The sequence below is a fragment of the Lutra lutra genome, chromosome 12 (genome assembly GCF_902655055.1).
Source record: "Lutra lutra chromosome 12, mLutLut1.2, whole genome shotgun sequence".
NCBI classification, from domain to species: domain Eukaryota; kingdom Metazoa; phylum Chordata; class Mammalia; order Carnivora; family Mustelidae; genus Lutra; species Lutra lutra.
In genome coordinates, this window is record NC_062289.1 from 66,474,612 (window position 1) to 66,502,254 (window position 27,643).

At 40.4% G+C, this 27,643-nt stretch overlaps 1 protein-coding gene across 3 annotated transcripts in view; it reads right to left on the minus strand.

Moving 5' to 3' along the window:
• SPECC1L (sperm antigen with calponin homology and coiled-coil domains 1 like) overlaps positions 1–27,643 on the minus strand; it is a 138,592-nt gene that overhangs the window by 13,031 nt on the left and 97,918 nt on the right. For all 3 annotated transcript variants that reach the window (XM_047696593.1, XM_047696594.1, XM_047696595.1), the window contains 2 exons: positions 25,479–25,635; positions 22,036–22,138 (listed from right to left, as the gene is read on the minus strand). In XM_047696593.1, coding sequence (XP_047552549.1) covers positions 22,036–22,138; positions 25,479–25,635 — 260 coding nt within the window. The remainder of the gene's footprint in view (positions 1–22,035; positions 22,139–25,478; positions 25,636–27,643) is intronic.

Sequence of the window (27,643 nt, forward strand, 5' to 3'; positions counted from 1 at the left end):
ATTTCATATCCCTGCCCTGTGGACTTAAAATGGCTGGAACGGTAAAATTTTAGGGTATGTCTGTTTTACCACAGTAAAAAAAGAAAAAACAAAACAAAAAAAAAAACCCCAACAAACTGGCAGAGGTTCTAAAGAAGTTCATGCTCAGTAGACTCTATACACTGAGTAGATCTCATAAGCAGCTAAGTTATCCTAGAGTGTTCACTGAACAGTTATGTTGCTTAAATGTAATGATTCAAGAGTGGGTTTTATGGGAATTTTTATGGTCTTAGTTTAAAAAAAAAATTCTTGAGTGCCTGGGTGGCTCAGTGGGTTAAAGCCTCTGCCTTCGGCTCAGGTCATGAACCCAGGGTCCTGGGATCGAGCCCCGCATCGGGCTCTCTGCTCAGCAGGGAGCCTGCTTCCTCCTCTCTCTCTGCCTGCCTCTCTGCCTAGTTGTGATTTCTCTCTGTCAAATAAATAAAATATTTTTTTAAAAAAAGATTTTATTTATTTATTTGACAGAGAGAGAGAGAGATAACAAGTAGGCAGAGAGGCAGGCAGAGAGAGAGGAGGAAGCAGGCTCCCTGCTGAGCAGAGAGCCCGATGCGGGGCTCGATCCCAGGACCCTGGGTTCATGACCTGAGCCGAAGGCAGAGGCTTTAACCCACTGAGCCACCCAGGTGCCCCAAATAAATAAAATCTTTAAAAAAATTTCTTAAGAACAAGTAGTTGAATGTAGGAGGCAGATTATTGAGCTGCTCCCTTCACCTCAGGGATAAACCGAGCAACTACAGCATCTAAGAAGGAACCTGATCATTCTCTGTGCATGGCTGCTTCAAAGTCCAGAGGGAAGCTGCCAGGGTTCTCTAGGGGAGGCAGCCAGGTTTAGCCACAAAGATGTCACCCAAAGTAGCAAGCACATTTCTAGCATAAGCTCCAACTGTGCTGAAACTTCACAAAAACAAAACCTAAGGTACAATAATAACATTTTGAGTTTAATGTGCTATAAGTGGTTTCAGTCAAATGAACCTATTTTGGGGGAACAATTCAGAATAAGCCAATGTCACCCAAAGAGATGGGATTAGCGTCCCTGCATTTCCCTTAAATCCCTCCAAAGGGAGACTTTTCACAGGAACCAGGATGCCTGCCACCAGGAAGGGACAGCAGGCAAGAGCTGCTGGCTAGGTCACAGGTGATTCATGAGCCCTGGGCATGCTGTGAGTAGTCTTATGAGCAGCTTAGGAATTAGTTCTGCCTTTTCTAGATTTAGTTTAGCTTTGGCAGGGGTTATTACTCACTAAAATGCAATTTGAACTAAAGGAGACACTCACAGTAATCCTCAAGCAACATTTACCATGGTGTGTGCTCTGGGGAAGGGCTTGACAGAGGAGGAAGAAAGAAGCTATGTCTCCCCATCCTAACCCCCAAAGGTTTCCCTGAGAATTTATGTGTCTGAGGGCAAGAAAATTAGGCATTCCAAAATATCCTTGGAATGGTCTCCTTTAGTTTATCCTTAAGACAAATGCCACCAGTTTTGTACTCAGGCTCTGAAACAGACGGATGCAGGGTAATCTGGGTGCTTGTGGGCCAATGTAAGAAGCCAGGGCTCACACAAAAACCCTGTTCAAATGCCTTCTCTGAGAAAAGGTGAGAGAAATAAGCTCTTTAGCTTGCAAGGCTGACTCCTCCTCCATTTAAGTCTTAGGAAATTTTTACACCGATGTGAAAGCCACCGCTCTGGAAAAGCAGAGCAGTGTGACAGAGGTATCATGGGTTTTAGAGTCCCGTGGACTGGGCTGTGAATGTTGGGGCAAGTCCCTAGTAGCTCTAAGACAGTGAGGCCAGTTTACCTTGGAGGACTCTCCATTCTCTCATATGCAAAATGGGAAAGATAATTCAATTATGAAGATTTACTAAGACAGAGTCTGTGAGGTACAGGGAAGAGCCTTCAGCTGCAGCTTGACATACTGGCCCCCCTTCCCACCTCCCCCAAGATGGTGGTGATTCCACCTTCCAGAGCACAAACAAGCATGAGACAGGAGACCACTGTCCCTGCCCCAGGAGAAGCCCTGGAGTACCAGGAGACAGACATGTTGGTTCCAAGTCCCTCTCCTCTAGTGCACACCCTGGAACTTCGAGACACCTGCCGTTTGGGCCAGAGATGAAAAAGGTCTGATGGCTCTGTGACAGTCAAACGGACTTCTGTCACATGTCTCCCCTGTACCTACTACAACAAACAACACTTATATGGCTTCGTTTCCTCCTCTCAGATGTGTTCCTGCCAAGCACTGACCTGGAAAACCTAGCACACTCTTCAGGCACTTCACAAAGGTTTGCTGAATGACTGCTGGATTACATGCTCATTTAAGAAAACTCTGAGAGAATGTAGAGAAATTTAGGTAAAAAGGTCCAGAGGATCTGAAAGTTTCAGTATCAGTATGGAGATAGGTCTTTAAAAAAAAAAACAAAAAAAATGCTTCAGCTTCTAAAAATGAGGGCTGCTAAAAGATTATACTTAAAAAGTGTGAAGGATAGACACAAAGTATACCTAGACTCATCCAAATACCTTAAATTTTTAGAAATGTAATCTATGCACAAAAGGATAGGACCATACAGAGACTATAATACACTATCCCACACAGAGCAAAGATTTAGACCAGCACACTGGTGGCACGCCCCTAACAGGGAAGGTGCTCATTTGGATGCATCATTATCTTTCTGGTACTCAAGTGTCAGGGAAGAATTGCCTGCCCCTGAGAACACATACCCAGATAGAACTCGAGCCTAGAAAGAGTACTGATCTTCCCTGGCACGGCACTTCCATTTCTGAAATCAAAGGGAATGCATCTGGTCTGACCCAGGACACCCCACTACAAGGCAGCCTGGATGTGAAATGCAGTGGTCTTTCAAAGTAGCTTGGGAAGGAAATGGTCTCAGGAAAGAGAGAGAGAGCGCCGAATCCTAACCACTAGACCACCAGGGATGGTCTCAGGAAAGAGATGCTCAATGGAATGCTCACCTTCAGATGAACTCATCTCAGTGCTTAATTAAGGCAGGAATTAACGTGTCCTTTTAAATCTTTCAGGGTATTTGTTTCCACACCTATAAGGTACCATTCTGGCAGAGGGAAAATGGTGAAACCTCCAAAAAACAGGTATCACACCTCCTGTACCCCCAAACTCAGTGGTTTACTTATTTTCCCATTAGTGTAGTAAATGTGAAGGGAAATGGTAAAACACTTTCCTCTGAACCAAACATAACCAGTTATCACCAGCGGGAGAACATGGTGCTGTCGCAAGGGAGCAGAGTAGCCTGCATGCCACTGGGGCTCCTACATGGCACTTTACTCCTGACCCCATACTTTTCTGGTTTTGCTTTGCATGCAAGTTGGTCACAGGCACTTTTTGTGGTTTCTTGGTAAAAAAAAAACACATTAGGATGCAGCCAGACAGAGAGGGCTGAGGGTCAGAAGGTGGGATATGATGCAGAAGAAGTATAAAGGCCACTTAAAACTGGATTCCACATAGTGCAGTCATGAACACTTATGATCACAAATCTGAGTCATTAAAAAGGTTACATTGTGCCCAGGAGAAGGCATCATTTTAAAAGGCCTGGAATATGATGATGTTTCAGAAATAATTTCAAAAGTTCCTTGAGGGCAAAGGTCATGCTCTAGACTGCATCATATCCTTCCTTGTATTTGATGACCATTCTGGTTGTGCACAGGCACGTCACTGAAGAAGACACATGGATGGCAAACAAGCATACCAAAAGATGCTCCACGCCATTCATTCCCAGGCGACTGGAAAATGAAAACCGTGCTGAGAGAGCACCACATAATTATTAGAACGGCTGGAGGCCAACCACACGAAGTCCCCATGAGGATGTAAAGGAACTGGAATGCTCCCGCACTGCTGGTGCAGCCACTCTGGAAGACAGTCTGGCAGCTTCTTAAAAAGTAACACCTATACCTACCACATGAGCCAGCCAATCCACTTTTCAGATGTCTTTGCAACCACCCGCACATGAATGTTCACAGGAGCTTTACTTAGAAGCAACAACTGGGAACAACCCAATGTCTAGCAACAGCTGAATGGATAAACAAATGGTGATGTATCCATAAAACGGACTTGTTCTTCAGGGAAAAAAAAAAAAAAAGGAAATGAATTCTTGATATACACAATATGAATAAATCTCACGATCATTGTGCTAAGTGACAGAAGCCAGAACCCTCCCCAAATTATACACGCTATGATCCCATTTATACAGAATTATAAAAAATGCAAACACTACACAGTGACAGAAGACTGTGGTTGCCTGGGGGCGGGTGTGGGAAAAGGCAGGACAAAGAGGATACAGAGAGGCTTAAGGAATCTTCTGCAGACGTCCATATACTCACCATGTGTGGGGATGTTTCACAGGCATATGTATGTCAAAAGTCATCAAATTGTAAACTTTAAATATATGGTTTATTATATGTCAATTCTTCCTCAAAGCATCTGTTTTTTTCAAACAAGGGATCCCAGGGCCACAAACACATCTGGGTGTCACCTAGGTCTCTTTGTTTTTAAGCTTTGTCCTTCTTCTCAGTGTTTCAGAATGCTGTAACTGAATGTAGTTTCCAGTTAGACCGTGGTGAACCAGACACAGTCCAAGAGCCTCTGATGGAACCCACACCCTGGGTGGGTTTGGAGAAGGCAGACAGTCATGACCCTGAGATCTCAGGGTGCAGTATGGTTCTTGCTATGCAGAACCATACAGGCAAATGCATCTAGCTTTCATAAGGTAGACTTTTTCACCAGACGGCCCCTACTCTACCCAGGTTCCCTCTCACCTGTGAGGCAATATTTTTTAAAAATATCATTATAAGGTTCTGCCAGGTTAGTGTCACATTACTGGCTGTTCTACTTAAATAAAATAAAAGTCTCTGTGGCAGACTGGATTTTTCGAAAAAGGCCACAGCAATATCTCTGGCCCTATATCGTTTCCAGAACCTTGTTGCGTCCCATCAGGAGATGGAATCTAGCTTCCTTCCCCTTGCAACTGCACAGGCTTTTGCGACTGCCTTGACTAACAGAATGTGGCAAAAGAGATGCCGCATGACCCCCAAAACTAGGTCCTAAAAAATGAGGGGCTACTGCCCATATCTCTCGTGAGACATTTCCCCTGGAACACAGCCAGCACGGCATGAGGAAGCCCAGGCCACATGGAGCAGTTGCACGTAGGCTTCCAGTCCCAGCCCAGTGAAAATCTCAGCTACCATCAGCCACCAGACATGGTGAGGGCAGGAGCTTCAGATGAAGCCGAATGGAGTAGAGATGAGCTGTCCCCACTAAGCTCCACCCAAATTGTATATATGAGCTAAATAAACGTCATCATTATTTTAAGCCATTAACTTTTGGGGTGGTGTTTGTTATGCAGCAGTAGGTAACCAGACCAGCCTCTTTCTCCTAATCTAAAGAGCCCATTTGGAAAGGAAGCTAGTTTGTCTTTCCTCCTCCCTCCAGTACCTAATGGTTAATTACCCTTTCCATAATTATATATCATGAGGCAGCAATAGAGCATCTTTACAAATTACCTACTTCTACAGAGAGGTCATCCTAAATTTCCTGAATGACCTCAGGCTAAACTTATTTGTGAAAAGCCAGAGCATCATGTATATAATAAAATTAACCTGTCAAATTTCAACTCCTCTATAGACTTCATATTGTTATGCTGGCATCGAATCCAAAGTGAATCACAGACACACACAGACACACAGACACACACACACATACACACTTTTCTCATGATGTAAGGCAGTAAAGGACTGTGTGTGCTATCTGATATATAAAGATTATTTGACCCAAATAATCTAATGATTCGGCTTTTAGCAAAATAATGAAACAGCTCCTGAAACTGTTACTTATCTGATTTCTCCTCTATTTCTCAGTATTACTCATAATAAAAATTCCCATTTACTGGAAACTTAGTGAAGAGCCTGGGACCCTGCTGGGGAGGCAGGAAGGTTGGTGGCGAGAGCCCTGCTGGGTGTCTGGAGGCCCAGGTGTATGATCTCGGGCAAGCCTGCCACTTCTCTGATTTGAAGTTCTGTCACCTGAGAAGTGAAACTCCGCCTACAGGATTCCTAGGGGTCATCTCAAGTCTGATATTCTCCAACTTCTGAAAATGGAATTGTGGGTGCTAATTCAAATTAAGTACCTCAAATTTTATCCGAGCAAACAAACTCCTGTAACAATTACCTTATAGCTAACCAATTCACACCATGTTCCCACATTCAGCAGGTGGGTGGGGATTAAATGGGGGAAAAGAACCAGGGGAAGAGGAATAGAACCCTGAGTTAAGGAGAATGACAGCTTTCTCTGGCTCTGTTCGGACTCCTCAGGTCCCTTTCACTTCTCACATTTCTATAGGCCCATTCTGTCGATGAAGACATGACAGGTACATGTGAGACTGCTATCGCTTGTGTGCAGCCCATCATTCCTGAACATCTCTCCACATTCACGGGCCCTGAATGCAGCTCTGAAAGCTGCTCGCAATCAGAAATGTAAACATCAGCACTTAAGAAGTCAGCTGGGGGAAATGTTGATTGGGTAGTGTCACCTACCGCACACAAGAACACAGATCAAACCGATGTATTGTAATGCTATTAAGCAATTAATTTTAAAAAATTATAGCCTTGACATTTCTGGAAATAGATGTTAATGGTGACTGTCAAATTATGTTTAAACAGAACCCAAGAAGTACACTGTGATTCTGGGAAAACTTTGTTTCCCAGCTGCTATGTTTGGCATTGAAAGGAATCCCCTGAAAACAGGAAACCGCTCTTTCACTCCACTGTGACCATAAGGCCATCTGCCTAACCTCCACTGTGTGCAGTGGAGAGCACAGGCCCGTGAGGAGCCGTGAGACGAGAGTGCTCCGTAGACATGTGAACTTCATGCCGGGCTACTGCCAGCTTCCTGGACAAGGGGGCACAGAATGACCAGGCTGTGGCACCATGAGTGACCACATGGAGAGAGCAAGTGAATATATGGAAATCCACATAAAGACTGGGTGGGACTACAAACTTGCCATTCCCTTTCCCTTTGTTCAAGTATTTTTAACCCTTGGAACACAGTGATATTTACAAACAATAAGATCTTTCTGTATGGAAAACTTAAGTTTCCAACCAAACTGACAATGTAAAATTAAAAAAAAATTAGACTTTCAACCTAGATTCAATTCAGATCAAAACCCTTATCTACTGCCTGCACCTTTTTTATTTTTTAACTCTGGGAAGTCATTCCTGTGACCTAAGATTCCAGTTATAGAAGAGGAAATGAAACCATCTAAGCTGTGCATTGACTATCAGGAATTCCAAATGTATTATTTTAACTGCACTCTATCTACTGGCAGAACTCCCAGCTTTCCTGACCTCTCCCATTCCACCCACCCCTGCCTTAGTCCTAACTGAAATCACGAAGAGAGGATGCTAGGAAAGTGGAAAGGGAAGACAGGGAAGGAAGGACTGGGGGAAGAGGCACTCCATAATGGTTTTGGCATGAGAGACTGAAGACTTCTCTGAAAAGGAAGGGGAGTACCAATGGAAATACCACTTGGATGCATTGGACGGACCAAGGGCCAGGGGTCACATGTGCAGGGACACTTCTCTATTCCCTGTCTCAGCATGCAGTGAGCAAGAGGAATCATAAGAAACCTGAGCTTTTTGGGTAAACAAAGGTACTTTATACAGAGAATTCACTCACCCCACAAGTTCTGGAATGCTGGAAACGCACAGTGGCCCAAGAGAATGTGGCAAACACCAGGTGCCTGGGCTACCGGGGTAGGCACTAGCAAGTATCATATGAATACTTCATAAATTTATTAAGAGAACTTCCTTTTCTCCTGCTTGTCTACAGACAGCCTAATATTTCAAAGGAAGCTGTGGGGGACTGAGCTATTTTTATCTGTCCATTAATTCTTACTCTACTGACTCTTCAGTCCACGGGGACACACAATTCTGGGAGAAGAAAGGCTAAGTGCTCCTTTGTTGTTGTTGCTTAGTGAAAGAGGGTCAGGGGGAAAAGAAATCCAAAAAGGAAGCATGTGAGGAAATTTCCAGCTGTGGTGGAGCAGAGGTCAACAATTCCTTTTTCTAAAAAAAAAAAAAATACATAAAACTGGACAAAATTATCAAAAATAATAATTTCAGGGCTCTGGAAATGAATCAAAGGCAAATAATTTCAGGTAAGAACAGTGGGAGCCTGTAGTAGCCTTCATGCCTAAAATTGCTCTCATCTGTTTTCCTCTTCTATTTTTTTTTTAAAAACCCATAACAACGAATAAAGCAATAATTATAGTACTGTACTAACTGGGTCTATAACACAAATAAATATAACACATATGACAAAAGCAGCACAAAGGAAGAGGGAAGAAAAGGACCTACATTAGAGCAGCAGTTGCTATATTTTACCATATTAAGTCAGAAAAACCTTAAATCAACTGGGGTAAGATGTGTATTATAATCAATCCCTAGAATAATCACTAGAAGAATAACTTTAAAAAATATGGTAATACTCAACTATATGCTTGCTACCCGCAAAAAGTATGCACACTAGAGATATGTATACCACACTAAATGTAACCCAGAGAAAGACAGAGTGGCTATATTCATATAAAATAAGGATTTCATAGCACAGAATATTCTCACAGGTAAAGAAGGTCATTTCATAATGGCAGAGGTAAATTTCTCAAGAGGACATAACCCTTCATTTTTATGTACTAGTAACAGTTATAGAATACACTGTTAAAACTATAAGGAGAAGTAGAGAAATCTACAACTATAATCAAAAGACTGCAATATTCTTTGCTCAAAAATGGATCTAATAGGGTACCTGGGTGGCTCAGCCGGCTAAGCGTCTACCTTTGGCTCAGATCATGATCCCAGGGTCTTGGGATCAAGGCCCACATTGGGCTGCCTGCTTGGCGGGGAGTCTGCTTCTCCTTCTGCCTCTCCCCTAGGCTTGTGCTCTTTCAAATAAACAAAATCTTAAAAAAAAAAAATGGATAGAATAGGCAGCTATAAAATAGAGATACAGAAAATAGGATAAACAGTCAATGAATGGTATCTAATTAATATTTATAGAAACTTTCTCCAGCAACATCAGACTAGCATTTTTTTCTTTCTTTTTTTTTTTTCAAGATTTTATTTATTTATTTGACAGAGAGAGAGAGAGATAACAAGTAGGCAGAGAGGCAGGCAGAGAGAGAGAGGGAAGCAGGCTCCCTGTTGAGCAGAGAGCCCGATGCAGGGCTCGATCCCAGGACCCTGAGATCATGACCTGAGCCGAAGGCAGAGGCTTAACCCACTGAGCCACCCAGGTGCCCCAGACTAGCATTTTCTGAAGCAAGAGACCATATTCTGTGCCACAAAATGAGTCTCAATAAATTTAAAAGGATCTGAGTCATAGAAAGTTACATTTTCTGACCATCATCAAATTTAGCTGGAAATCATTAAAAGAAAGATCTCTAAAAAATCCTCAAGTGTTTGGAAATGAAATGAAATCCTTCTAAATAATCCATGGATCAAAGTAGAAATCAAAACAGAAAAGTATTTTGAACTGAATGAAAATGAAAAATTTGTGCAATGTACTTTTTGTATTTGAGTACTTAGGGGAAAAATTTCTAGCAAGAAGTGTCTACACCAGAAAAGAAGAAGAGCTTCAAATGATGACAACTTTACCTCAAGGAACTAAAGAAAAAGAGCAAATAAAACCCAATTAGTAAGCAGAAAAAAGAAGTAATAAAGGCCAGAGAGAGCAAAAAGCAATGAAATAAAAAAAATAGAAATAATAAAGAAAATAAATAAAGAACTTGTTCACCAAGAAGATAAATTTTACAAATCTCCAGCTAGATTAGTAAGGAAGAAAGAGAGAATACAAAAGTTGCATTATCAGGAATGAAAGCAGAGACAACCCATCAGTTTCTATGGATACCTAGGAGACGGGAATATTATCAACGTTATCCCAAAAATTCTACAACTCAGATGAAATGAACAGATTCCTTGAAAGATACAACTACCTCACTCAAGAAGAAACATAATCTGAATAGCTCTTTGTCTCTACTAAAGAAACTATATTTCTATATTTTGTATTTAAAAATGTTCCTAACAAAGACAACCAGACAAGATGACTTCACTAGGGAATTCTACCAAATATTTAAGAAGGAAGTAATACCAACTGTAAATGAACTTTTCCAGAAAACTGAAGAAGAAAGAATTCTTACCAACTTATTCTAAGGTCAACATTACTAATACCAAATCTTGGTAAAGACATTATTTACAAACTGCAGACCAATATTCCTCATAGACATAGATGCAAAAATCTAAACAAAATTTTAGCAAGTTGAATTTGACTGGCTAAAAAGGAATAATACGTCATAACTAAGAAGAATTTGATCCAAGAATACAAGGTTGGTTTACCACTCAAAATAAATTATCTTAAGCAAATAATGGATCAAAGAAGAATTCACAAGGGAAATTAGAAAACAGTAAGAGAGAGAGCATCGAATCCTAACCACTAGACCACCAGGGATGGTAGAAAATAGTAAGAGAAAAAGAAAAAGTAAAACCCAAAATATCAAAACTTATGGGACACAGAGAAAGCAGTTTCGGGGAAGCTAAAAGCAATAAACTCTTACACATTAAAAAATAAGAAAGATCTCGGGGCGCCTGGGTGGCTCAGTGGGTTAAAGCCTCTGCCTTTGGCTCAGGTCTTGATCTCAGGGTCCTGGGATCGAGCCCTGCATCGAGCTCTCTGCTTGGCAGGGAGCCTGCTTCCCCCTCTCTCTCTGCCTGCCTCTCTGCCTACTTGTGATCTCTGTCAAATAAATAAGATCTTTAAGAAAAAAAACAAGAAAGATCTCAAATCAACAAACTAACTTTAAAACTTAAGGAACTAGAAAAATAAGAACAAACGAAATCCAAAGCTAGCTGAAGAAAGTAAATAATAAAGAACAGAGCACAGGTAAACAAAAGAAAATAGATAAACAATTGAAAAAAATAAAAGAAATCCAAAAAGCTGATTCATTAAAAAGCAAAACTGACAAACCTTTAGCTAGACTGACAGAAAAAAAGAGAGAAGAGGCCTCAAATTATTAAAATCAGAAATGAAACTGAGTGAGAATATTATTACCAAGTCTATGGAAAGGAAAAGTACGATAACAGAGTACTATAAACAACTGTCTACCAAAAACTGGACTACTAGATGAAATGGGAGAACTCCTAGAAACACAAAACCTGGGGCGCCTGGGTGGCTCAGTGGGTTAAGCCGCTGCCTTCAGCTCAGGTCATGATCCCAGGTCCTGGGTTCAAGCCCCACATCGGGCTTTCTGCTCAGCAGGGAGCCTGCTTCCTCCTCTCTCTCTGCCTGCCTCTCTGCCTACTTGTGATTTCTCTCTGTCAAATAAATAAATAAAATCTTTAAAAAAAAAAAAAAGAAAAAAAAAAGAAACACAAAACCTATCAAGACTGTATTACAAAGAACAGAAAATCTGAACAGATGTTTAACTAAAATAACTGAATCAGGAACCAGAAAAAATTTCCAGTAAAGAAAAGCCCTTGACCTGATGCCTTCACTGATGAATTCTACCAAACATTTAAAGAGCTAACCCCAGTGTTTCTCAAACTTCTACTAAAATTGAAGAGGAGGGAATGATTTCTATCTCATTCTATGAGACCACCATTACCCTGATAACAAGGCCAGACAAAGACACTACAAGAGAACAATGCTCTGGACCAGTATCTCTTATGAACACTAAATGCCAAAATCCTCCACAAAATACTAGCAAACCAAATTCGACAGTACATTAAAAGGATTTTACACCAAGACCAAGTAGGGCTTATTCCTGAAATGCAAGGATGGTTCACAACACACAAAAAATCGATTTATGTGATATACTAACCACATTAACAGAATGAGGGAGAAAAAACCCACCTGATCATCTCAGTTGATACACAGAAAGCATTGGACAAAATTCAACAACCTTTCATGATAAAAATACTTGAAAAATAGGAATAGAAGGAAACTACCTCCACACTATAAAAAGCTATGTATGAAAAACCCACAGCAAATATTACACTCAATGGTGAAAAACTGAAAGCTCTTTTCTAAGCTGAGGAAAAATAAGCCAAGGATGTCCACTTTGGCCACTTCTACCCAACACACAGTTCTGGAAGTTCTAGCCAGGGCAATTAGTGAAGAAAGAGAAATAAAAGGCAAGAAGAGAAGAAGTAAAACCATCTCTGTCTGCAGATGATATGATCTTCTATGTAGAAAACTCTAAACATTCCACACGAAAAAAGTGTCAGAGCTAATGAATTCAGCAAAGAAGCAGGATCAAGGTCTACATATAAAAATCAGCTGCACTTCTATACACTAACAATGAACAACCTAAAAAGGAAATCACAAAATAATTCCATTTATAAGAGCATCAGAAAGAATAAAAAAATTAGGAACAACCTAATCCAGGAGGTGAAAGATTTGTATAATAAAACCTACAAAACACTGCTGAAAGAAAGTAAAGACATCCCATATTCATGGCTTGGAAGAATTAATACTATTACCCAAAGAAATCTATAGATTCAATGCAATTCCTATCAATGTCCCAATGACAATTTTTTTTTTTTACAGAAATAGCAAAACCCTCCTAAAATCCACATGGAATCTTGAGGGACCGTGAAGAGTCAAAATAATCTTGAAAAGATAAGAACAAAGCTAGAAGACTCTAAGTTCCTGATTTCAAAACTTACTGCATAGCTCCAGCGATGAAAATAGTGCAGTACTGGCAGAGGCAGACTTATATACCAATGGAATAGAGTTAAGAGACCAGAGATAAACCATAAGGTTTTAAAAGGTCAAGGAAATAAGTAAATAAACATTGTATCTAGTCAAATGAATTGACAAGGGTGCCAACACCATTCAATGGGGAGAGGAGATTTTTCAATTAACTGGGGCTAAAGTGGTTATCCTCTGGGCAGCAGCTTCTGCTGAATCTAAGTCAGCCTCCATACACCTTACTTAGGACATGACAAACAATTGTGAGGGCAAAAGCTAAATCAAATGTTGAATCTGCTACTCTGGCATTGTCTTTCCCCTGGGATTTAGGACCCTCAAATATTGATTTAGTAGCTCTAAATTCTAATTTTAGCATCCCCACTCAGAGATTCTGAAACAAGCTCTGGACCACTGCTTTCTGTTTGGTCTCTGCCCCATGCCACAAGTCGGTTAATACTCCAAGGGTTTAAAAAGGCAGGGGTAAATATGGGGCTCAAGTCAATGTGTTTTTTCTTTTCTTTTTTTTAAGATTTTACTTATTTATTTGTCAGAGAGAGAGACAGAAAGGGAGAGTACAGGCAGGTAGAGTGGCAGGCAGAGGTAGAGGAGAAGCAGGCTCCCTGCTGAGTTAGGAGCCTGACGTGGGACTCGATCCCAGGACCCTGGGATCATGACCTGCGCTGAAGACAGAAGCTTAACCCACTGAGCCACCCAGGCGCCCCCATGCACTACTATCTTAAACAAAATCGTAATTCTCAGTAGAGTCTGGTCTGATAGTCTACCTAAACAGAAGTTCATTATTTAGTTTTAATTACTAATATATTCTTACTGACTAGTCCATAATCTTCCTAAGAAGAGAAACTGTTTTTTCATTTCCTGATTCTGCTTTAACACCCAGAGCCCTATCTTGTGTCCACCTTAGTATGTATCTGACAAGTTAATTTTTGTATCAGGAAAAATTGCTAGAAAGCAAATAAAGCACAGCACATAAAACATTACTTCCAAATCATTCAAGTCTGTCAGTTCTTCTGCCTCCATGATCTCCACTAAGACATGTAAGAAAAATCTTTTCTTCTCTATCCCGAGCATTAATGAGCAAATCCTTCAATAAAACTGTGCATTCTTAATGTTTATTTGAGATTAAATTACCTCAGGCAGTTCTTCTAAAAGCTTTTTTTCATTTACTAAAACTCTTTTGTACTAGATTAAGTGATTTCATTATCCTTTGGATTAACTAATCCAATTCTAGGTCTGGCATTTTATCAGAAAACAAAGATTTTTTTATCCAAAGTAAAGCTCTTTTATTTTTTTTTTTATTTTTTAAAGATTTTATTTATTTATTTGACAGACAAAGATCGCAAGTAGGCTGAGAGGCAGGCAGAGAGAGAGGAGGAAGCAGGCTCCCCACGGAGCAGAGAGCCTGATGCGGGACTCGATCCCAGAACCCTGGGATCATAACCTGAGCCGAAGGCAGAGGCTTTAACCCACTGAGCCACCCAGGCGCCCCAAAGTAAAGCTCTTTTAAATTAACCTTTAGAGGCCCCTTGACTATATTCAGTTAGGTTTTTTCAGAACAAGAAAACGATGACACGCCAGAAGCTGCTAAATACAAATTTTAGAATTGAAGAAAATATATTGAAAGTATAAATTATTTTCTTGGTTACCTTATCAATCTGATGATGTCAACCCCTAAACAAACCGCTAGAAGAACTGAAAGTAGATGCCTCCAGGAAGCAGAAATTACAGAGGTTATGAAATACACAATGGATCAGCACTTTTCCCTGTAAGCACTTCAGAATTATTAATGTTATAATTGCATATTTAAATTAAATTTAAAAGCATAACTGTAGAAAAAAATAAAAACATAACGGGTACAAACTGAGGCACTAATTTAAAAAACAAGGAAGATTTAATCCTTAAAGCAATAGTGCTGATGGTTGATTATGTGACGCCATGGTCTCATGAGACAGCCTTGAGGCCATCATTTATCCTATGGGGCTTTTCAGTGCTACATTTGTAAACCTGACAGTAAATCAGAATGCCAAGGCCCTTTCAACAGTAATAATTCTAGTATTCTACAACTTCAGTAAACAGTGAGTGGCAGGACACAAGAGAAAATGTACTTGTTAGATAAAAGGCAAACTCACAAGGGCTTGTTTTGTAATGGATGGTTAATGAAGTTATAGTGATTAGCACAATTATTTTAGGATGACTCTTAAGAGAGTTAAAGGAAGATGATATGGTATTAGGGAATCTATCTCCGTTGATGAGACAGTTCCTACGACAGAAAGCATGCATGGTCCAAGCATTAATGCTGCATTTAGGGCCTGAGAGAGCCGTATGTGCTGAGTGTCACGTAACAGCTCCTGCTCTAGTGAGCTGGTCAAGTGTCACAACCTGCCCTTTCCTGTGGACTCTGAGCAGTCAGAGACCAAAAAAAAAAAACTGGTCCCAAGCTGCTGGCTCCAAAGGATGGGTATGCTCATCCATATTTACAGCTAGATAAGGAAAGGGTTCTGTCACCTCTTATATGGCTCTTGACCAATTAAGAGCTCGATCAGATATATCTTTCCATTTACAAAAAGATTACACATTTCAGACTGCCCAATTTTAACTCACAGACTTGGAAATAAAAGAATCAGCATCCTATCTGCTTTTAAACAGCAAGAATAGAGATCTGCCTTGCAGGAAACAAAAGCAAGACAAACAAAAAAGCTATAGATATATATCATTACAGAAGTGTCCATAGGAAGTAAAGAAAGGGGAAACTGGGTTTGTAGCATAACACTGTCTAGTGTCCAGGAAGGTCTTTTCTTTTTGTATGTTGACTATTCCATTTTGCATATTTCCTCCTGTACTGTAAGTACCTGCTAAATGGAAAAAACTTAAAAATTATCAATTAAAGTTCTTAAGTTTTTGAATTGATTTTTTTTTAAACAGTTGGAGTACCTCTTAACAAATGTGTCTTTACAAAAGCAGTAATATGGGTGGGGTGTCTGTGTAATGTCTACTCAACACAGCAGAAAGATAAGAGGAAATCTTTGGTATGCCCAATTCTAAAAGTCGTAATGGGGGAACCATCTGGAACCAGCTGCATGACAAATCCCACGTTCATCTAAACCTTAAGGGTTTCCTCGTGGGTACAAGCACGGACAGATGCACACAGGGCGTGACTGCTTCCCCACACTGCAAACACCCAAGCAGCACACGGAGTTTGGAAAACTCTGCAGGACTTTGAGGTCCCCCCCACTGCTCCCAATCCCGTGGCTTTCCTCAAAGCATCCCTGGATTAGCCTCTCTTCTCCCCCTTGCTTCCCCTAGAATTGTATTTTTTTTTAAAAACCAACACAATGTCCCTTAAAATCATAGAGGCAGAGAATTTAGGTGGGAAGGAACCACCGGCAATTGGTAAACCACTGATTTAATGCTTGAAAGATCTCCATCAACTCATTTAACTTTTTAATCAACTTGATACATAGCAAAGTTCTATAACCAAGGGTTACAAAGCTTATAACCAAGGTTATAAATAAGTGCCTCAACTGACAGAGCAGTCTAAGAAAATGTAGTTTATTTTACCAGAGAGCACCCAATGCATCAAAGAAAATAGTAATTTAAAAATCTATTAAACACATAAGACATGCTAGTGAATGTGCATGACCGCCTCAGTTACTCCTCTATTTTATGGAAGAGAAAAGTGAGGCTCAAAAAAGCTGAGTAATTTGCATAAGGTCATACAACAGGGGCAGAGCAGACACTCAAGTCCATGGCCTTGATTACTACTCTATGTGTGAGTCTCAGTGTGATCTAAGTATCACCTGCAGTACTTGCACAAATGAAGACCCCAGGGTCTCACTTTATACCTCCAGAATCACAGATCTTTAGGTGTGGTTCTCAGGAATCTGCCTTTCCCCCACAATCTTCACAGTTTTTGATGCACAGGGTTGAGAACCCCAGTTCTAAAAATGAACTTCTAATGTATTTCATTACATTCAATATATAGGTTCAGACAGTTAGTCAGCTTTGTCATGTGCTAAGCCTTATGCCAGATGCTGGAGGGGCAAAAACAAGCTCCCTAGTCTAGAAAGGAAGACAGACATGCAAACTGACAACTTTTAGTACCCATGTGATACACCCTGTGGAGTTTGGGAACACAGGGAAATGAACTACACATGCAAAGACCCAAAGAATATGCCCTGAAATATAGCCAACACTGTCCTGAAGTCAAGGAAGAACTTGGCTCCCTCGTTTCTGGGAGGGGGGAGTGGAACATGTAAAGGATGAACCCTTGTAGGGGTGAAGCAGGGGCACAAGCTATTTTGCAGAGATGCTGTTTTCTCAGCTGAAGGAGCAGACACTCCCCAGATGGAAAGGATGAAGCGAAAGGATGGGGAGGCATTCAGGATCAAGGTGAGACTGGGGAGTTCACCGGAATGAAGAGTCAAAAAGGCTATGCAAGGGTCAGATTGATCACAGGGGGTTTTGTCCTCCATACTGAGGATCTTGATTGTAACTGCATGGCAATGAGGAAGTAGGTTCCAGATCAAAATCTCAAACCAGTTTGGCAGCAGAGTAGAAGATGGACAGGAGGATGAGGAAAATAACTTATGTCCATGCAAAAACTTACACACAGCATCCACTGCAGCATAAATATAATAGCCAAAACAACCAAAATGTCCATCAACAGATGAATGGAAAACATGTGGTATAACCAAACAATGGAATGTTATTTGGCCATAAAAAGGAATAAAGTACTGACAACACAAGCCACAACATGGATGAACCCTGAAAACATGATACTAAATGAGAGAAGTCGGTCACAAAGGCCCCTATACTTTGTGACTCCATTTATATGAAATGTCCAGGATAGGCCAATATACGGTGATAGAAAGTAAATTAGTGCTTAACTACAGGGCAAGTGAGGACTGACTGTTAATGGTTACAAGATTTTTTTTAGATTGATGAAAATATTCTAAAGTTGACTATGGTCAGTTTTAAAAAACTCTGTGAATATACCAAAAGCCACTAAAATGTATATCTTAGGTGGGTAAATTGTATCTTATGTGAATATTTCAATTAAAAAAACCATAATGAAAAAAAATCAAGTGGTTATGCAATATTGATTCATGCTTAATATTTCAGTCTTAGATCAAACTTGAGGCCAGCAGCATTGATCTTCTTGCCATTCATCAATGCTGAGAGTATCTGTTTTATGCCTACTTTCAGATCTGGAGTACTAAAATCTTTCATGCTGGAGCTTCCTGTCTGGCTTCTTTCACTTAGTGTAGTATTTTCAAAGTTCATTCACATTGTAGCATGCATCAAAACTTCCAATTCACGAACATGGGATGTTTTTCCATTTATTTAGATTTTCTTTCATTTCTTTCAGCTATATTTTATTTTTTTATTTTTTAAAAGATTTATTTATTTGACAGAGAGAGAGATCGCAAACAGGCAGAGAGAGTGGGGGAAGCAGGCTCCCTGCCGAGCAGAACCTGATGCGAGGCTCAATCCTAGGACCCCGAGATCACGACCCAAGCCGAAGGCAGAGGCCCAACCCACTGAGCCATCCAGGCGCCCTCTTTCAGCTATATTTTGTAGTTTTCAGTGTACAAGCCTTGTCCTCCCCTTGGTTAAATTTATTTCTAAGTACTTCATTTTTTTTTTTAGTACTTTATTCTTTTTGATGCTACTGTAAGTGGAAGTATTATTATTATTATTTTTTAAAGATTTTATTTATTTATTTGAGAGAGAGACAGTGAGAGAGAGCATGAGTGAGGAGAAGGTCAGAGGGAGAAGCAGACTCCCCATGGAACTGGGAGCCCGATGCGGGACTCGATCCCGGGTCTCCGGGATCATGACCTGAGCCGAAGGCAGTCATCCAACCAACTGAGCCACCCAGGCGTCCCGGAAGTATTATTTTAACTTCATTTTCAGAGTTTTCATTACTTGTATATAAAAATGCAAGTAATGGGGCACTTGGGTGGCTCAGCTGCTTAAGTGTTGATTTTAGCTCAGGTCATGACCTCAGGGTTGTGAGATCAAGTCTGTACTAGACTCAGTGCAGGACATAGAGCCTGCTTAGGATTCTCACTCACTCTCTGCCCAAAACACTCTCTCTTTAAAAAAACAAAGAAATGGAAGTGATTTTAGTATATTAACCTTGTACCCTGCAAATTAGCTTAAGTTTATTAGCTCTAACAGTTTGTATGTTAATTCTTTAGGGTTTTTTAGATATAAATCATGTCATCTGCAAACAGAAATAATTTTACTTATTCCTTTTCAATAACTTATTTCTTTCTCTTGCCCAACTGCTCTAGCTAGAACTTCCAGGAAAATACTGAATAGAAGTGTTTGAGGGTGGACATCCTTTCTTGTTCCCGATCTTGAGGGAAAGCTTCCAAAATCTTTCACCATTAAGTTTGCTGTTAACTGCAGGTTTTTCACAGATGCCCTTTAACAGACTAACAAAGTTCCCTTCTATTCCTAATTTGTTCACTGGTTGTTTTTTTTTTTTCTTATCATAAATGGGTTTTTAATTTTTGTCAAACATTCTTTCTGTGCCCATTGTCAAGATTATCTTGTTTTTTTTTTCTCCCCTCATTCTATTGAGATATATATTATACTGATTAATTATCATATATTGAACTAACCTTGTATTTCTGGGATAAATCCTACTTGGTCATGGTGTATGATCCTTTTTGTCTGTTTCTGGATTGTTTACCAGTATTTCGCTGAGAATTTCTGCATAAGGAATATTGACTCATAGGGTTGGTTTTTTTTTTTTAAGATTTTATTTATTTATTTGACAGAGATCAAAAGTAGGCAGAGAGGCAGGCAGAAAGAGGAGGAAGCAGGCTCCATGCTGAGCAGAGAGCCCGATGTGGGGATCGATCCCAGGACCCTAGGACCATGACCTGAGCCAAACGCAGAGGCTTTAACCCACTGAGCCACCCAGGCGCCCCTTGACTCATAGTTTCCTTATGACATTTTTTTCTGGCTCGGTTATCAGGGTAACACAGGGAAACACAGGGAAAATGAACTACACATGCAAAGACCCAAAATGAGTCTTTGGGTCTCACAAGATGAGTCAGGAAGTATTCTCTCCTTTATTTTTGGAAGAGTTTGAGAAAGGCTGGTGTTAGTTCTTCTAAACATTTGGTAGAAATCACCAATGAAGCCATCTGGTCGTGGGCTTTTCTTTGTTGGAAGTGTTTTGCTTATTAAGTCAATATCTTCTGTTGAATAGATCTATTCAGATTTTCTTTCTTCTTGAGTCATTTTTTTTTTTTTAAGATTTTATTTATTTATTTGGCGGGGGGAACAGAGGGAGAAGGAGAAGGACAAACAGACTCTGCAATGGGCATGGAGCCTGACACAGGACTTGATCCCAGGACCCTGAGATCATGACCTGAATTGAAACTAAGAATCAGACACCCAACCGAATGAGCCACCCAGGTGTCCCCTTCTTGAGTCATTTTTGATAGTGCATCTAAGAATTTGTCCTTTTATACCTAGGTCATCCAATGTGTCAGTGTACAGCTGGACATAGTATTCCTTTTTAAGTATTATTATTATTATTATTATTATTATTTTCTAAGTAAATAAGTATTCCTTATTTCTTTTTTTTTTTTAAAGATTTTATTTATTTATTTGTCAGAGAGAGCGAGGGAGAGAGAGCGAGCTCAGGCAGACAGAATGGCAGGCAGAGGCAGAGGGAGAAGCAGGCTCCCCGACGAGCAAGGAGCCCGATGCGGGACTCGATCCCAGGACGCTGGGATCATGACCTGAGCCGAAGGCAGCTGCTTAACCAACTGAGCCACCCAGGCGTCCCGTATTCCTTATTTCTTGAGGTCACTAGGAATGTCCCTTCTTTTGTAGTCTGCTCTTTTTTTTTCCTTTGTCCATCTAGCTAAAGGTTTGTCAACTTGTTGATCTTTTCAAAGAACCAGCTTTTGGTTTCATTAATCTCTTCTACTGTTTTTTCTGCTCTAATTTTTATTTCTTTCCTTCTACTTTGGTTTAGTTTACTCTTCTTTTTTACTTTCTTAAAGTGAAAGGCTGGGTTACTGATTTGAGATTTTCTTTTTGAAGATACGTGTTTATGGCTATAAACTGCTCTCAATGCCTCCTGTAAGTTTCAGTAGGTTGTGTTTCACTTTCATTCTCTTTATTTTCTTTTTTTTAAAGATTTTTTTTTTTTTTAATTTATTTATCAGAGAGAGAGGGAGAGCAAGCACAGGCAGACAGAATGGCAGGCAGAGGCAGAGGGAGAAGCAGGCTCCCTGATGAGCAAGGAGCCCGATGTGGGACTCGATCCCAGGACGCTGGGATCATGACCTGAGCCGAAGGCAGCTGCTTAACCAACTGAGCCACCCAGGCGTCCCTCATTCTCTTTATTTTCTAATTTCCCTTGTGATTTATCCTTTGGCCCACTGGGTTTTTTTACTTTAACTGTTTAATTTCCACTTAGTTGTGAATTTTCCTTCTGTTACACATTTGTAATTTCATTCCATTGTGGTGAGAAGTTATTCAATATAATTTCAATCTCTGTTCAAATTTGAGACATTTTATGATCCAATATATACCCTATCCTGTAATGTTCTATGTGTACCTGAGAAGAATCTTTGATACTGCTGTGGTTGGGTAGGTCCAGTTATACATATATGTGTTATGTGTGTGTGTGTGTACACACACACACACACACACACGTATACACATATATATACATTTATATATATATACACACATACATATATATACACATAGAGTGTCTAGTGTCAAGTTCAAGTCTTAATATGTCCTTGATGATTTTCTATCTACTTATATCCCAATCATTTACTTTTTTTTTGCTAAGTAATTTATTACAATAAAACTTACATAAAATATATATAAAATTTATCATTTTAACCATTAACAAAAATATTAAAGTAAAATAAACATATTTTTACTCTCAGTCCAGATGAGGCCTCAGCGAAAGCAGTTAACAGGACTTAAGTAAGAAAGTGTTACAGAACAGCTGAGTAAAAGTACTGGAAAGATTAGCTACTCTGGAAAGGTAAAAACTGATGCCATCCAAGTGGCCCTCAGCCAAATTTGGGACAGACTGTGTGTTGAATGTGTTCTTAAAATTCAGCATAGGATCCCCCATCTTAATGTGAGATATGTAGCGAGCTATGACACTCTAGCATCTGGTGCGGCCACTGCTCATGTGGGACGAAGGAACCATATGATTGATTACCTGATAACCTTCTGTCTTCTTCTGACACCACTTCAGCAAGGCATTCCTCTTTGAACCTCCATATTCTCTTGCCAATGCTGACAGAGGGTCCTTCCTTTCTTCCCTAAGTGAAAACAAGGAACCCAAAGTTAAAACATTTTTTATTTGAGCTCGATTATAAACCAGAAATCCCACAAAGAAGAGAACAATGTCGGTGTGCATTTTTCAGTAGTATAACTGCACACACTAAGACATCTAATGGCAAGATGCATCTTTTCACTCATTTGATTTTACTTACAATTTTGACACGACCCTCACTGACCCACCACTGTCAGGGGTTTCTGCTGTCTGAAGGGAGGAACTCTATTATCCACAAGGAAACTGGCAAAGATTGAGTACAGTGTGCATTCACAATTAATGGAATGCACTTCAGGACGCTCAGAAGGGGGCATAATAACTTGATGCTGGCAGCATCTGAAAGCTGCCACAGCCGCCTTTCACCTAATACCTTACCTTTCCATAATCTTTATGCTTTATTTTATTTTATTCATTTTTGCTTCTTACCTTTTATGTCCTCAATCATTTCCTCTTTTTTAAAAACAAATCCTTCTTGTAAATACAAAGGATTATAAGGCATGGTTCCTGCCTTCAAGGTACTTACAACTGGAGGAAGCAGGTACGACAACAGATGGCGACAAACATCCTTAAAACATCTCAAATGTATTTACTGCTCTTTCTTAACTATAGGTAATTAGAATTTTATCTTGCATAGAAAAATGGGATTTTTCCGTAAATTCACTCACTCATTCAATACCTTCTTACCCACCACTTCGCCAGTCAGTGTGCAAGTGCTGGGCAATGAGTAGTGAACAACACAGGCTCCCTGCCCCCTCGAGGAACTTCAGAGTTTACTATAAGACACAGATAGACCACAGAAGTTCAAAGAAAGAAAGGAAGAAAGGAAGAAAAAAAAGAGAGAAAGAGAGAAAACCCAACAATGGCTATAACTCATTTCTTAAAAATATACGTAGGGTACTTTTGGGTACTGCCAATTTCCTTGAAGGCAGAACAAATACCCTGTTCCAGATAAGACAATGAATCAAAAAAGATGTTTGGATCACACAAGGGAGGTACAACCCTGCGTATCTAGGCCAAATCCTTCCTTTTAGTAACAACTTCAGGACTACCTAGAGTAAGAGTACCTCTAAAATAACCTGCTCCTTCACAAGCGGCATACCCTTGAAAGCCTGGTCTAGTTTTTAGTGATTACTTAAGAAAGCAGAGATTCTACCCCACACTCCATAAACTTAGTCCAGTAAGTGACCTAAAGGTTATGTCACAAGAAGCTCAGTATTCTTCAACACATTGATTCTGTCTGTATTCACCCTTCAAAATAAGTTAGGAAATAAAAGAGTACACACTTAGAACGAGGCTTTTTACAATTGAGAGGTGCACTGAACCCGCACCAGTTTGATTTATCTTAGAACCAGAAGTAAACATACAAAAATTTTCAACAAGCAGTTAAAACTGCTACCTTGAAGAAATATACTTTTATGCTTGTGTGCCAGCCCACCAGACTCCTGCTTTGGTTTAAAAAGTTCAAAGAAGTGTGTTAAAATACCACTGAACATAGGAAAAGAGAATGAAGATAAAAGTTAAGTGAATGAACACAAAAAAGCAAGCCAAAAAAATAAATAAATCAACCTCCATCATGCTCAAAATAAAACTACTATAATCACTGTGAAAAGTTTATTCTGGCTCACACCAGGTCTGTTTGTTTATAGAAACAGCTTAAAAAGCATCAAAGAAGAGTAATTCTATGGACTACAATGGGAAGCTGCAAAAAAAGATCCTCCCAGAGCTGGAGGGTCATCTCTCATAACTTCGTCATTGTAAGATGAAGACAATCTCCAGGAGATGACTTGCTGAAAATCACAGCTTCTGAGTAGGGAAGCCAGAAGAGTGGGTGCCCTTTCCACAGGCACACTGCAGGTGGCCTACTACCCAGGATGGAGACAAGCATGGACAGTGCTCTCCCTGCATCAGCCTGGCCAGAGCGAGAGCTACCCTAATCACTGGCTCCCTACTTGCTCTGATGGTGCACTGTTTATAGGACCACTATTCTAAGAGGCTGGGCCCTAATGGCAGGGCTTTAAACACAAGTACATAATTTGAGTTTGAGAGGCCAACTATTCCATTTTATCCTCATACCTATAAGTCAATATAAATCTAAAGGTTTTTTTTTTTAAAGATTTTATTTATTTATTTGACAGACACAGCGAGAGAGGGAACACAAGCAGGGGGAGTGGGAGAGGGAGAAGCAGGCTTCCAGCCGAGCAGGAAGCCTGATGTAGGGCTCAATCCCAGGAGGACCTGAGCCAAAGAAAGATGCTTTACAACTGAGCTACCCCAGCACCCCATAAATCTAAAGTTCTGAAACCCACTCCCATCTCTCCTTCAATTCTCAATACACTCCAAAACAACAGTTTTCCTCATCCCTATAAACAATGTTTGCTTCATTTCTGACATTTGTTTTTTTCCCCTCTAAATGATAACTATTTCTTAGTCCCAAACGGCTTCTGATATAAGAGAAAAATGAATAAAATATACTATTCCATTTCAGGTATTGTTTATCAGCGATCAATGCAGCATCATGTCCTTAGTTTCCTCTAAAAATAATTAGAGTCCCCTTTGGTAACTCTCCTTTTTTCATTCCTTTTCTAGAAATCTGTTGTTAGAATCAACCATCTTTCCCTTTGAAAAGCCTCCAGAGTATAAACCTCCCTTCACCATTTCCACTGCTATCATCCTGATCCGGGCGTGGTAGAAACATCATAATGTTATTTTAGTTGTGTTCCCTGACTTTTCTCCACAAGAGAAAAATCCTTGAATCACCTTCTCACATTGATTTAATTACCCCACTTTATAGCTACAACCATATCTGAGTGACTCAGTTGGACTATAAAGAGGTTCCATGCCTAGCCATTCCCTACTGTCAATCTTTTCTTCCATGGCCCCTGGATGTAGTAGGTCCACACCTTCCTCTGGCCTTCTGTACCCATCCTCTGTGCCTGTGCAGTACTACCTCCCACAGCTCCTCCAGTCTTCAGTTACTCACCCTTCTGTTCATTGACTCACATCACTGACCTTGCCAACAATGCCAGCCTGCCCTCCCCACCCAGACACCACTCCTCTCGGAAGCCTTCCCTAACCTTCTACCCAAGCCCAGTATTCTGATTCCACAATGCTTTCTTTAGAGGAAAGGAACCATCTCTTTTATGTTGCCTTGCTTTTTATCATACCATCCTACCCAACTCTGGGCATAGAAGAGACGAGAAAACATTTAATGAGACACAAAGGAAAAAAAATCAGTGCTTGACTGCCATTATTTCACAACCTGATCATCAATCTCCAAAGGCCAGGAAAAGTATGCATGAAATGCACCAGGATTAACTGTTCTCTACCTTATCCGACTTCTAGTGGTGGGGGTGACGGATGCCGTGGGAGAGGAGGACAGAGAAAGCTGTGGAGACGTGGTTCCCATAGCCATAAGAGAGGCCGGTGACGCTCCCTCAGGTGCAGAGATCTCTCGTTTCATCTCTTCACTACTTCGTCGAGACACTGATTGTGAGAAACAGTCATTATGCATTTTACATAAATGCAGAAAAACATTTACTTTTATAAAACACTTTTAAATTGAGGGACGCCTGGGTGGCTCAGTCAGTTAAGCCGCTGCCTTCAGCTTCCAGTCATGATCTCAGGGTCCCTCATCGGGCTCCTTGCTTAGCAGGGAGCCTGCTTCTCTCTCCACCTCTGCCTGCTTGAGCATGCTCCTTCCCTCTCTCTCTCTCTCTCTCACACACAAATAAATAAATAAATAAATAAAATCTTAAAAACAAACCAACAAAATACTTTTATTTTTTATTTTTTTAAAGATTTTATTTATTTATTTGACAGAGATCACAAGTAGGCTGAGAGGCAGGCAGAGAGAGAGAGAGAGAGAGAGAGAGAGAAGGAGGAGGAACAGGCTCCGTGCTAAGCAGAGAGCCCAATGCAGGACTTGATTCCAGGACCCTGAGATCATGACCTGAGCCGAAGGCAGAGGCTTAACCCACTGAGCCACCCAGGCGCCCCAACAAAATACTTTTAAATTGAGATAGTTTCTTCAGCAGGTTCAAAAAAGAGCAGAAATGACCATATAGGAGGAAAAAAATAACATTTTCTTTATCACACTGGTAACTTGAATGAATTTACTTCTTTCACTAGGAAAACGGTAAAAAAGGTACAGCAGTTGAGATATGCACTGAACTCCACACTCCCTGAAATGAGGAGTGTGTCTTATCCATCCCCATTAACACTCACAGAACCTACCTAGCCCACAGTGAGCGTTCCAGAAATGTTCATTTAATCACAAATACAGTGAAAACCAAAGGCTAATTAAAGCCTTACTTGGCAGCTATTCACTCTCAACTAAAATAAACAAAACCCTTCTAAACTTAGTCAAGATACCATTAAAAGGAATGAAAGGAAAGATTCTTCATTACAGGGCCACACTTAATTCTGGATCAGGCCATGTTTCTAAAAACATGAACCAGTGAGACAAACCAAAAGGTGTCCAACTACTGAGAAACAAGGGCAATAAGGAAAGTTCTATTTTATTTATTTTTTATTTTTTTTAAAGATTTTATTTATTTATTTGACAGAGAGATCACAAGCAGGCAGAGAGGCAGGCAGAGAGAGAGGAGGAAGCAGGCTCCCTGCTGAGCAGAGAGCCCGATGCGGGGCTCGATCCCAGGACCCTGAGATCATGACCTGAGCCGAAGGCAGCGGCTTAACCCACTGAGCCACCCAGGCGCCCCGGAAAGTTCTATTTTAAAAGGCTAGCACACCCTGTCAGAACAACAGAAAGTTCTCAAAACTGGTAAGTAGAAGTAGCCCATGCTTCAGCCTTTGGTAACAGAGCCACAACAACACAACAGAGCTAGCCACTTTCTAGCAAGGCACAGGTGCTCGTGGCCCTGGGCTGAATGCAGGAAGAAGGGAAACAAGAGCAAAGTTCCTGACCTCAGATACACCCTCTCTCTCATCAGAAGATGCTGGATGTGCAGGCGCCCCGAGCTGGCTGCAATCACTGCTGTACATCAGTAATTCTTCCCTAATGACTGAAATGTCCCCCCCTTTCATAGACTAAAATGTTCTTGGTGATTTTAGGATAGCCAAAGCAGAACCTAACTCTGCATTAGTAAAGTGATGTCTGTAAAGATCCAGAGAAAAGAGATGCTTTCTCCTATTACATGATCTTATTAGAATGATGTATTTGTACATATTTCTGACATAATCTTATAATTATTCTTATTTTTTCTTTCAGTGTCAGATCTTCGCATGCCTTAAATCAGCAGTTTAAGTGGTGTGCTAGAAAACTGGCTGAGAACACCTTTCATCATTTTATATAGAGGAAAGTGAGAAAGAATAGGAAGGACTCTGTGAGAAGAATAGGCTTTGGAACCTGGGCTTTGGGATGGTAATTTTGGCTGGACTTCCACTATTAAGACCCGGCTATGACATCTGAAAACTGTACTAACTTAAATCACTGTACAAGTGGAAGGGTAACTGTAAGGCAGAGTTACAG